Source organism: Cervus elaphus, chromosome 9, assembly GCF_910594005.1.
Source record: "Cervus elaphus chromosome 9, mCerEla1.1, whole genome shotgun sequence".
NCBI lineage: Eukaryota > Metazoa > Chordata > Mammalia > Artiodactyla > Cervidae > Cervus > Cervus elaphus.
Genome location: NC_057823.1, coordinates 23091321 through 23103028, shown reverse-complemented (window position 1 = coordinate 23103028; position 11708 = coordinate 23091321). Strand labels below are relative to the sequence as shown.

Genomic DNA, 11708 nt, shown 5'->3' with positions numbered 1-11708 from the left:
ACAAACTTAAAAGTGCTGAGCATAGTATTATCAAAATGCTCTTTCTTGTTGTTGTTATTTTTATTATTATTAATGTTATTATTCTGTCTGCTTAAACATTCCATGGACAGTCCTGTAAAAGCCAAGTGAGCGCCCTATAGAACGGTGTGCTACTTTTTGTGTTTTTCCTGGTGTTATCAGTGGGAAGACCTTGAGCCACCTCGAAGCCCGGTCGGTCCTGCCTAAAGATTTGCCGTCACCCACCCAGAAGGCAGGGGTTACGAACCCGCTGGCCTCAGTTTACCGGCCGGGACTGGGCGGCCAGGCGGGATGCCGGATGTGTGGGATGCAGGATGATCCAAGTGTGATTCGGGATAGACGATGCGCGTGGGGGCGCCGCCGCGGCGAGGCGCGCTCTGGCCGCCAGGGGCCGCTGCGGAGCCGCCCTTTTGTGGTCCTGATGCTGGCGCGAGCGGGCGCGCGGAGGAGGGAGGAGGGCGCGGGGACCGGGCGGGAGGGAGGCGGGAGGCGGTGTCCGTCGCTCCAGCTGCGAGTCCGCCCGCCGCCCGCCGCCGCCGCCGCCGCCGGCTCGGTCCCGCGCCCGCCGCCCGCCTTCGCCCGCCATGGCACGCCTGACGGAGAGCGAGGCGCGCCGGCAGCAGCAGCAGCTCCTGCAGCCGCGGCCCTCGCCCGTGGGCAGCAGCGGGCCCGAGCCCCCCGGGGGGCAGCCCGACGGCACGAAGGACCTGGACGCCATCAAGCTCTTCGTGGGCCAGATCCCGCGCAACCTGGACGAGAAGGACCTCAAGCCACTCTTCGAGCAGTTCGGCCGCATCTATGAGCTCACGGTGCTCAAAGACCCCTACACGGGCATGCACAAAGGTGGGCGCCCGGCTCGCTCCCCTCCCCTCTCCTCTCCTCCCTCGGCCTCCCCACCCCACCTTCCGGCATCTTCTCCCCGCCACCAACCTTCCTCTCCTCACCTCCTCCCTCCGCTTGCCTCTGCCACGGCATCATTTCTCCCCCCCCAACCCCGTTCTACCCACCCCCTCCTCCCCCCTCTGGGGGTGCAGCTGACAGATCCGAGCTGGCCCCCTCCCCTCCTCCGCCCCCACTCCCTCCCTCCCCACCTTCCGGCATTCTCTCTCTCTGTCTCTCTCCCTCTCCCTCTCTCTCTCTTCTCTTCCCTTTTCTCTCCTCTCTCATCTCCCCCTACCTCCCATCCTGCCCCCCCAGCATCCTTCCCTCTCTCCCTCTCCCTCTCATTCCCTCTAGACCCCCACCCCTCCCTCCCTCCCTCACCCACTCTTTCTTGCCCCTTTGCTGGGAAGCTGCCTAAACACAGCCACCCTCCCTGTGCCTCCCCCCCCCCATTCATTCGGCCTCCCCAGGCCCCGTCGGGGAAGTTTGCACCACTGGATTTCATTGCCTTGGTCATTTTCACAAAGCCAGGCCGGCGGGGCAGGTCCAGCCGGCCGCGGGGGACACGGATGCTCAGGATCTCGGGCTAATCGGTAACTACAAAGAAAGCGGGTGCGGGGGTGGGGGTGCAGGCAGCTAAGCCAGTCATGGGGAGCCCCGGCCTCTTGGGTGGTTCAAAGGCTACCGTGTGCCCCCCCCACCATGCCCAAACCCTCTCTGTTTGGATCAGCATCCCCCCCATTTCTCTATGCACCCCCCCTCAACACCCAGACTGCCGCCTCCACCTTTGGCTCAAGTTAAAACTGGCCAAGCCTGTTAGCAGTGTGTTGAGGGCTGAGGCCAAAGACGATGAGCCTGGACTGTCCATCTGGCAGAGCCGAGATCCTGGGGTGGACGGGGAGGTGTGGGCGACCTGTGAGCCCAGCAGAGGAGGCAGGTTGGGTGGGAAGGCCTGCCCGCCTCCCTGCCACCTGATTCTCTATTGGCATGCTGAAAGGGAGTGCTGGGGACTCTGGCCCCAGCCCTGGGCTCTGATCATGGCACAGTGTCTGGATTGGGGTGGCCCTGGCAGTTCTTCTGGCAGGGGATGGGGACTGGGGGGTGAGGATGGTGAAGACTTTGTGCTGACACCCCCGGTGAGACCCTGGAGGGGCCTTGGGGTTGGATCAGGGCCCGTGACCTATTTCAGACCGCATTCATCCCTGTCTTCCTCTCTGTGTGGCAGGCATGGTAAGCATGAATATGTGTTTGTTGAATGAATGAATGAATGAATGAATAATGAACAAGTGAATGAATCAATGAATGATGGGTTGGGACAGGCCATAGGGAGGATCTGGTGGTTTGGAGTCCAGGCCTGCCACTTCAGCTAGCCCCTCCAGCTGGTACCAAGGGGGAGGAAAGCAGCTCCTCCCATCCCCCATCTCTTTCAAATCCAACCATCACCAAAAAAAAAAAAAACTGGGCCTGGAAAATCTAACCGCTCCCTGTGGCCTAGGAGGGCAGAGGGCTTGTGCTCACCCACGAGTCAGGCTGAGGGGTCCACGGCTGTGTGAGTGGTCTTTCCACAACCCAAACCCCTGGTGTGTCCGAAGGGCTCATTTCTAGAAAGATTCTGATGGGGGTGGTGTCCACATGCCCCCCCCCCCCAAACGTTGAATGAAAAGCTGCTGGTGAGCTCTGGGTCTCAGAGACATATGGGGCGTGGGGGGATGGAGCCGCCCGGTGGTCCTCCCCTCTTTTCTCATTTTTATATCTCTCCTGGAGAACCCTACCGCCCCCACAGCACGCAAGGATAAGGGAGAGACTGTGGCTGGATTTTCACTGACCTGAGAGCCTCAGTTTACCTGTTGTCGACAAAACAGGGTCTCATGAATGTGGTTTTTTTTTTTCTGGCTGGAGAATGTTAGGACTGGGGGTGCCTCAGGGTGTTTCCCGTTTGCAGTCTTTCCTTGGAGGGTGAAAATTAAGAAGCTGGGTGTCCATGACATCCACTTTGCAGGAGCCCTAGGCAGGTTAGAGCCCCGGATATAGGGCCTGGGGGTAATGGGGTGGAGGGCCTTCTCCCCATATCCACCTGCCCACCCCAGTACCCTCAGGACACCAATGGAGGCCCCTCCTTATCCCACCTGTGCTGGGCCTGGTAGGACCTTATCTGTGTGAGGGAGTTGAGGGGGTGTTGAAGGTGGGAGTTGATTCAAGGGCCAGCAGCTGGGCTGGCGGCCTGTTGTGGGGGTGCTTATCTGTATGACTGGCCGGTGGCTGTCCCTCTCTGGGCCTCAGCCAACGGGAAGTGGAATGATGCGTGGGGAACTGTGGCGTGGTGGTCCAGGCACCTCCTGCCAACACTCATCTGGTTTTGTTTCTGGGGAACCTGCAGGGTGCCTACTGAGGGTGCTGGCTGAGAGCCCAGGGGTGGGAGTGTGGACCTCTGGTTGTGGAGAGAAATCCTCAGAGAGCCTTGGGGGCCCCTGGAGGCTGGGCACCAGGGGAGCTGAGAACACCGATTGTGGTCCCCATGGCCCCTGCACCCAGCAGGAGAACGGACATCCAGTATTGCCTTATTCCCATGATCACCATCTCATCCTTAATTTTCACACTGGGGGGCCTGGTTGATCACTGCTGATGGGATCGTGACTCCCACGGGCTTGTGAGCATCTGTGCATTTCATGTGGAAGGGAAACTGAGGCCAGAGGGGCAAATACTGGGTCCTAAGGACTAACCAGAGCTGCCCTTCACCCAGCTGTCACACACCTGTCTCCCACCCAGGCCAAAGAAGCAGAAGTGTATCTGCGGGATGAGGGAGTGACAAGCCAAGGCGGGATCCCCCCTTCCCCAGGGGTGGTGTTGGGGAAGGGAAGGGAGGGGGCAGGGCTATGACATCTGAAAGCCACGGCCAGGGGTGAGGTGGGGGCACCCCCATTCCTAAGGGTCTGTGCAGGGGGCCTCCCTGCTGGGACCAAGAGAAAGGCAGGGGAGAAGTGGAGGTTTCTCTGGAAGAGGGCAGACCTGTGGGTGCTGGCTGTTTTTGTTTTTAAGATAGAGAGATGGAGACAGAGACAGGTGGAGAGATGGCAGGAGCAGAGGAGAGAGATACACACAGAGACGCGGGGGGGGGGGGGGGCGCTGACGCAGCCTCCCCCCACCCCCACCCACAGGGGAAGGCAGAGAGAGGGCGGGAGTTGGGGAGAGAGTTGGGGGGCAGGGAGGCCGCGAGACCGCTTCCCCCAACTCAGATCTGCGCCTCATCCAGAGAAAGGCCTTGCCTGGTGCCCCCAGCCCAGCCAGGGGCTCAGGCCAGGAATTAGGGGGGCTCCCACTGATCAGGGTCCAGTCATCGCCCCCTCCAGCCACCTGCTGGGGGGACGGGCCCCCTCTGGGACCCTCCCTCGGAGAGGGCTGTGTGCACGTGCCCTCCCTTCCTCCCAGGTGCCTGGTGTGGCTCGGGCCCTCTCTCGCGCGATCGGCTTGAATATTAATACCCGCCCTGCCCGGGGCAGGCGCCCGCGGTCGCTTCGTCCGCTGCCGCCGCCGCGCGGCCCCCTTTATGGTAATCGTATATGCATTTGCATGTTAATGACAATATTTGTCTTAAAGCGGAGGTTGTGAAGGGGGCCGGTGAGGGTGGGGGGGTCGGGTAGGGGCCTGCAGTTTCCATGGGAGCACCAGCTGCTCGGCTGGCGGTTGGGGGGTGACGGGGGGTGGGGGGAGAGGGTGGAGCACGCCGAGCTCCAGGCATGAAATTCCCTGTGTGACGTGCCAGCCCCAGGGAGACGGCGGGCTGGGCTGCCGGCAGGCGCTGCCCGGTGGGGAGGAACGAAGGGAGGGGACAGCGGCGGGTGGGCAGGGAGGGGGTCGGGGGCAAGCCACCAGGACTGGCTGTGTGGCTTCGAGCTGGGCACGCCTCCCTCCAGGCCTCAGTTTCCCCAACCACTCCATCCTCAGGGGGGTTAACAGGCTTTTATGAGGCCCCGGGGGCCTTATGGGTGACCATGACATCGTTTCTGCTTTCCGTTAGGCAGAGTGCATTGGTTGAGCGCCTGTTGTGTGCGCGTCTGAGATTCCAGGCAACAGGAATTCCTGGGGGGCATGATGGAGTCAACAGGCTGTGAAGCCACCTACTAATAGAACCAGTATTTCTTCCAGACCCAGGATACAGTGTCGGGCAAAATAGAGAAAAATTCTCTCCCAGACTCCTGCCACCCCCAGATCTCATTTGGTGGTGGTGTGTGTGTGGTGGGAGGGGGAGGGCACACAGTGAGGAACCGGAAGTTCCAAGGCATTGATGTCAGGGCTGAGATGGTGTATGCATATCTGCAGGGGCAACCCAGAGGAGGCCCCAGCCGACGCAGGTGTGGAGACCAGGAGGGCTTCCTGGAGGAGGCAGCTGATAAGGGAGAGCAGTTAGGATGTCTGGTTTCTCTGCATCTTCTCGGCTACGGAAACTCGGGCAGCTGCCTTCAACTCTTCAAGGCTCAGTGTTGTCATCTGTAAAAGAGTCGTGAGACCAGCGGAGCCTCCCATCTTGAGGAGAGTTAAGGGAGATGAGGGCCAGAATAGTGGTTAAAGCTCTTGACACAGGGCTGGGCGCGGAGTCTATGCTTGTTACACTACTAAGCTGAGACCTGAAGGATCTGTTGATGGGGAAAGGTCATCCTGGCAGAGCTTGTGCAAAGACCCTCCAGGTTGGGAGTGGATGGAGTTTTGCCTTGGTAGGGTAATAGCAGAGGGTCCTGGGAGCCCCCATGGTTCCCTTTTGATGACATTTGCTCTCTCTTTAAACACTGATATTGGCTGATGAGACCCTGGCCATTAAGAGCAGTCAGTAGGACCATACTCATTCATTTAGCCAACACTTCCTGAAAGCCTTCTGGGGCCTTGTGCTAGGCAAAAGAGATCTGAGACCCCCCTAATGAGCAGAGCTACACACTGTCACCTATAGCTGGAATGGTCAGGGTGTTTCAATGGGAAGGGATGCAATGTTGAGAGAACTGGATAGGGAGCTGAAGGCTCTGCCTAGGGAATCCAGCTGGGTGGAGGAGGGGGATTAGAACTGGGGCTCTTAAGGGTGAATAGGAACTTGCCAGGTGGAGAAAGTGTTTCATGTATTTATTCACAGAAGCACTGTCTATGTTCTGAGCCCTATGGTGGATGTGAAACACAACAGTGAGTCAGCCAGGTGAATGTCTCTGTCCTCGTGGATGTGGGCAGAGGGAACTGGGTTTGCAAAGGCCTGGAGGTTTGAAGGAGCACAGCTGGAGTCAAGGAGGAATTAGGTGAGGCATGGTAGTTGAGGCCAGGGAGTCAACCTTGAGGTCATGGACTCAACCCTGTGGGGCCTCTTATGTTGGACTGAGCTTGGATCTTTACTGAGGACACTGGGGAGCCATGGAAGAATTAGAGCAGAGGAGGATCTCAGACCTGTGTGGAAAGAGAGCTTCATGTCCTGTTAACTGTCATTGCTCCCATCAGCCTCTTTCCAGCCTCCCAGCCTTATCTGTGATATGCACACTTCTCACACACCTGGGTGGATACAACAGAAGCTTCCCCTTGGGGTGAGGCTCACAGTGTGGAATGAAAGGGACACAAATAAACAGACACATGCTTAGGTCACAGTGGTTCTTAGAGAACCAGGTCCCGCCCCCCCCCCCCGACATGGATAGACAGGGAATTGGGGCTCAGAGACAGGCGACACCCACACCCAAGTCACACAGCAAATAGTCAGGTGTCACACCTCCCAGCCTGAGACTTGACCCACCTTGGAAGAGAAATAAGGGAAGTAGAGAAAGAGATGTGATTGTGGAGATGTAGACTCAAGGTGAAAGCCATCCAGGGTTGCTCATTCTCCTTGGATTGAAGGTGACCAGAGCCAGAGGAAGGGGCTGCTAGGTTTGGAAGACATTTACCTAGCAATAGTCCTGTTGATCTGGGGCCATGGTGATCATCACTGACGTGTAAGTTCTGCAAGGATAGGGACTGTGTCCTGTTCACCATTTTGAAGTAGAGCATGTGGATGAACGAAGGCCTAAGGGAAGGAGAGGATGAGAGGGTGAGGGGGTGCTTGGGTGTGGTGGGGGGTAGCCTGGCCAACAGATGATATGTAGATGGCTGCAGGCATGAATGGATGGATGGTGATGACTTGGTGGGTGGATAATTGGATTGCTGGATGCGAGAGTGGGTAGGTGGATGAAAGGCTGAATGGATTGATAGATATCTAGGTGGATGAATGGGTGGATGAATAGATGGATGGAGGAATGGATGGATGGATAGATAGATGGAAAGATGGTTGGGTAGACAGATGATGGAGGAATAGAAGCATAGAGGAATGGACTAGGTGAGTGGATGGATGGGTGGGAGGATGGAGAAATGGATGGATGCATGGAGATGGGTGAATGGATGGAGGAATGCGTGAGTAGATGGGTGGAGGCATGGGTGAGTGGATGGATTGGTGGATACCTCCTCAACATTTACTACCTTCCTCCCCAGCAGGTGAATGGGAATGACCATCAGCTTTGCAGCCCAAGAGGCTTTGTTTCTATTCCTGACTCTACTTTTCATTTCTGTTTGATCTTGGACAAACTGCCTTATCTTTCCTGAGCCTTAGCATCCTTGTAAAAGAGAAGAAGTATCAAGAGTTCTCTTACAGAGTAGTTGTAAGAATTAGCATTAATTTGTAGAACACAAATAATGACATGGTTAATGCAATCCCTGTCAATAGCATCTTGCACATCATCGGTGTTAATAAATGGTCTGGTAGCCAGACAGTTAACAGCTGTCTGTCCAGTCTCTGGGGTGTGCCAGGCATTGTGCCTGGTTTGGGAGGACACAAATCAGTCTGGGGGAAAAGAGGGATTGACACTAAATGAGCAAACAGGTAAGACTTGGGTAGGAGCAAGTTGCTATGGAGGAAGTAAAGAAGGATGTGTCTTGAAGGGTGACAACTTACTGCGGGTGACCAAAGATGTCAGGAAGCAACATCTGGGATGAGCCTTGCATGGCAGATGAGAAAGCTGTTGTTCTAAAGCCAAGAGAAAGGCATTCCAGGAAGTGGACATGGCGTGTGCAAAGGTCCTGAGGTCAGAATGAGTTTGCAGTGTTGGGAGAACGGGGTTGGATCAGAGTGAGCCAGCAGGAGAGAGGGAGGAGGGGAGGGCAGGGAGGGGACTTTGAGCTTTTACAGGTAGGTTGGCGGGAGCCCTGGAGGGCTGTGGATAGGGAAAGGTCAGGGTCCCTTAGGGAGCTCTGAATCTGGGGAAAGTGGGTCCTCCATTTTCAACGTGGGGAAACTAAGGGACAAAGAGTCCCAGAACGTGGCTGGACATTTCTGCCACCACAGTTGAGCTCAGCTCCTCTGAGGGGCTTCTGAAAGGTGGCAAGTTGCCTGGAGGTGCCCTGAGGGTAGATTGTGTGAGCTCCCTCACCAGTCCTCTCGCTTTCCCCAGCAGCCTTTGGGGGTGGAGTTCCCCACACCTGAGAGGTGAGAAGAGGGCACTCATCACATCCTTGTCCCCGACTCTCTGCTAGGAGGAGGGACCTGAGGAGTCATTCTCACCCCAGCTAGGGGTCTCCAGAGCAACGTGATATATGTGGGAAGTGCAGGCTCAGAGAGGGGAGAGCACCTCCCCAAGGACACACAACAAGTTCATCACAGCAGTGTCTGTGCTGGAAGGGATTTGTCGTCATCTAGAGCTACCCCATATGGTTAGGCAGGGCTGCAATGTGCTGTGAGAAAGTGGACAGGACGCTGAGCAGTCCTAAGAGTGGTGATGTGTAGTGATTTAAAAAGTCAAATCGTCATCTCTTGGTGGGATCCAATAGGGAGGGACCTGGTGAAGTGGGCCTCACCCAGGGCGATCCTTAACCAGGGAACACTGGGCACCGTCTGGGGATATCTGTGGGGGTCATGACTGAGGGGGCTCCTGGCTGTGGATGGGGCCAGGGGTGCTGCTCCATCCCCACAGTGCCCAGGACAGCACCCCCCCACAGGATGACCCAGCCTGGATGTCCGCAGTGCCGAGGGGGACCCTGATCTAGGATCACACTAACTTTCTGGCCTGAGCAGTGTCATGGAGACAAGCCTGCAGTGTGTCAGAACAGGACCTTGGAGTCACCCTGACTCTCCCTGTCTCACACCTCTGCTCCCCTATCCCTCCCTCCTGATGGCTCTGCCTTCTAAACCTCTCCAGTCCACTCATGTCTCCCCACTTCTCTGTCTGCCCCATCATCACCCGCTGGACTAGCTTAGTCTCCTCTCCCCTGGTCTCCCAGCTCCCACCCTCACCCGCCACAGTCTGAACTTCTCCCAGCAAGCTGAAGCTCCCTGTGAGCACCTGAGTCAGGCCCCACCCCTCCTCTGCTCACAGTCCTCCAGGGCTCCCACCTGCCTGGGGGTAAAACCCCAAGTCCTCCCCATAGCCCACAAAGCCCTTTATAACCTGCCCCTCCCCTCCTCCCTCTCTTTCCCTCTCTCACTCTGCTCCAGACACACAAGCTCCTTGCTGTTCCTTCAGTACACCAGGAATGGTCCTGCCCCAGGGCCTTTGCACAGGCTGTGGCTGCTGTCTGGACCACACTTCCTCCCTCGTCCTCTGCAAACCCCACCTTCTCAGTGAAGTCACCCTGCGGACCTGATTTATAATCTCAGTCACTCTCCAACACTCCACATCCCTCTTCCCTGAATCCTTTTTTTTTTTTTCCTCTGTGAAAATGAAAGCTTCTGATGTAATGTAGAGCTTATTTATTTTATTTGTGTTTCTCTCCTCCCAGTAGACTAGAAGCCCTATTAAGATGAGGTATTTTTGCCTTTTGAGTTCACTGCTATGTCTCCAGTGCCCAGAACAGTGAGTGCCTGAAACTCAGCAGGTGGATGTGTGGATGCACGGATGTATGGGTGGATGGAGAGATAGCTTGACATGTGGGTGGATGGATGAATGGGTAAATGAGTGAATGATGGATGGATACATGAATGGATGATAAATGAACAGATAGATGGATGGGTGAATGGATGGATAGATAAGGATGGACAGATGGATGGATGGATGGGTGGATGAGGTGGATAGGTGGATGGACCAGTGAATGGTGGATGGACAGGTGGATACCTGGATGGACAGGCAGATGGATACCTGGATGTACAGGCAGATGGTTGGTGGGTGGATAGACAGATGAATGGTTGGACGGATAGGTGAATGGGTGGATGGACAGGTGGATAGGTGGATGGACAGGTGGATAAGTGAATGGATGGATAGACAGGTGAATGGGTGGATGGATGGGTGGGTGCCCTGATGGAGTAACCATTGGTGCAGCAATGGTGACTATATCCGTGGGAGGAGTTGACATGGGCACAGGCCGAAGGTCATAGGTGCAGATGAACCCTGAGAAGCCCTGTTTGTAATGTGGAGACAGAGGAAGAGGCAGCAACAGAGGCTAGGAGCAGCAGCCAGGGAGACAGGAGGTCGGGCTAGAACAGCGTGCCTGATGAAGCATGAGGCCTGGGTCCTAGGTCTTGCCCTCCCAGACAGGAGCCAGTGAGTTCATAAGTGGAGGGAGGGGCAGTGAACAGGGGGGTGGGGTCTATCAGCCCCTCTGTTCCCAGTGAAGTGGAGGACAGCTTCAGGATGAGAGGATGGAGGAGGAGGTGGAGAGGGCGGCCAGGGGCAGGGGTGGTGGAGAGGTGGCCCCACAGCAGAAGAGAGTGTAGCCTATAGTGCTAAATGGATGATGTTGTGATTTTATGGATGAGAAAGTGAAGGCTCAGTGAGGTTAAGTGGCTGACCCTAGAGCACACAGCAGTAAGGCATTGGGCAGGATTGGATCCCACCTTTAATCACCAGATTAGAGCTGAATTTAAAGAACTAGAATCAGGGGTGCCAGTGTGTGGTGAGGGGGTGGGATCAAAAGGGTTTGAGATGAGGGGTTCGCACAGTTGGTTATGGCTGGGGAGGGGAGATGTTGGTGATCAGAGAGAAACAGATCTTTCCTGCCTCTGTTTTCCCAGCACACCTGGCGCATGATTGGTGCTTGGGACTGACCCCATGCTGGGCATGGTGGGGGAGGGGAGGCAGGAAGACAAATCAAATGGGGTCGTTGCCCACAAGGTGGTCTTGATATTAGCAGGTCATCTTGGAAGCAAAATCATTCATTTTGCAGTCAGTATTTACTGAGCACCTACCGTGTGCCTGACACTATTTAGGTACTAGGGACTCAAAACTGAACACCCCCCCCCCCAATCCTCTTGGAGTGACATTTCAGTAGGGGAGAAACAAGAGAAAAAAGTGTGACATTTGAGATGGTTCTAAGGGCACTGGAAAATATAGAACGGGGCGGGTGGGGGGGCATGTTTGAGGACTGTCATTTGAAATGGAATGCTCCAAGGAGGTTTCACTGGGGGAGGTGACATTTGAGCCAAGACCTTAAGTAAGTAACAGAGTAAACCGTGCAGAGATCAGAGGGAAAATACATCCCAGAACAGCTCGTGCAAAGACCCTGGGGCAGGACCGTTCCTGGTGTGTGGAGGAACAGTCAGGAGGCCTGTGTGTCTGGAGCAGAGTGAGCGAGGGGGAGAGAGGAAGGAGGGGAGGGCAGGGAGAGGAAGGAGCTAGTTGTGCAGGGCCTTGTGGAAGGACTTGGTCTTTTACCCCAGGGAGGTGGGAACCCTGGAGGGCTGTGGGCGAAGGAGGAGCGGGGCCTGACTCAGGCGCTCACAGGCGCCCTCTCGTGGCTTCTCTGGGGAGGACAGAATGTGGGGACGAGGGCGGAGCCGGGGACCATAGGGGAAGGAGAAATGAGCGGTCCAGGTGGGGCTGGACAAGGAT

At 56.3% G+C, this 11708-nt stretch overlaps 1 protein-coding gene across 6 annotated transcripts in view; it reads left to right on the top strand.

Annotated features, from left to right (window-relative positions):
- The first annotated feature begins 468 nt into the window (after positions 1-468).
- Positions 469-11708, top strand: part of CELF5 (CUGBP Elav-like family member 5) — a 50373-nt gene continuing 39133 nt past the window's right edge. For all 6 annotated transcript variants that reach the window (XM_043912023.1, XM_043912020.1, XM_043912021.1 and 3 more), the window contains exon 1: positions 469-861. In XM_043912023.1, the coding sequence (XP_043767958.1) occupies positions 603-861 (259 nt within the window). In that variant the 5' untranslated portion in view covers positions 469-602. The remainder of the gene's footprint in view (positions 862-11708) is intronic.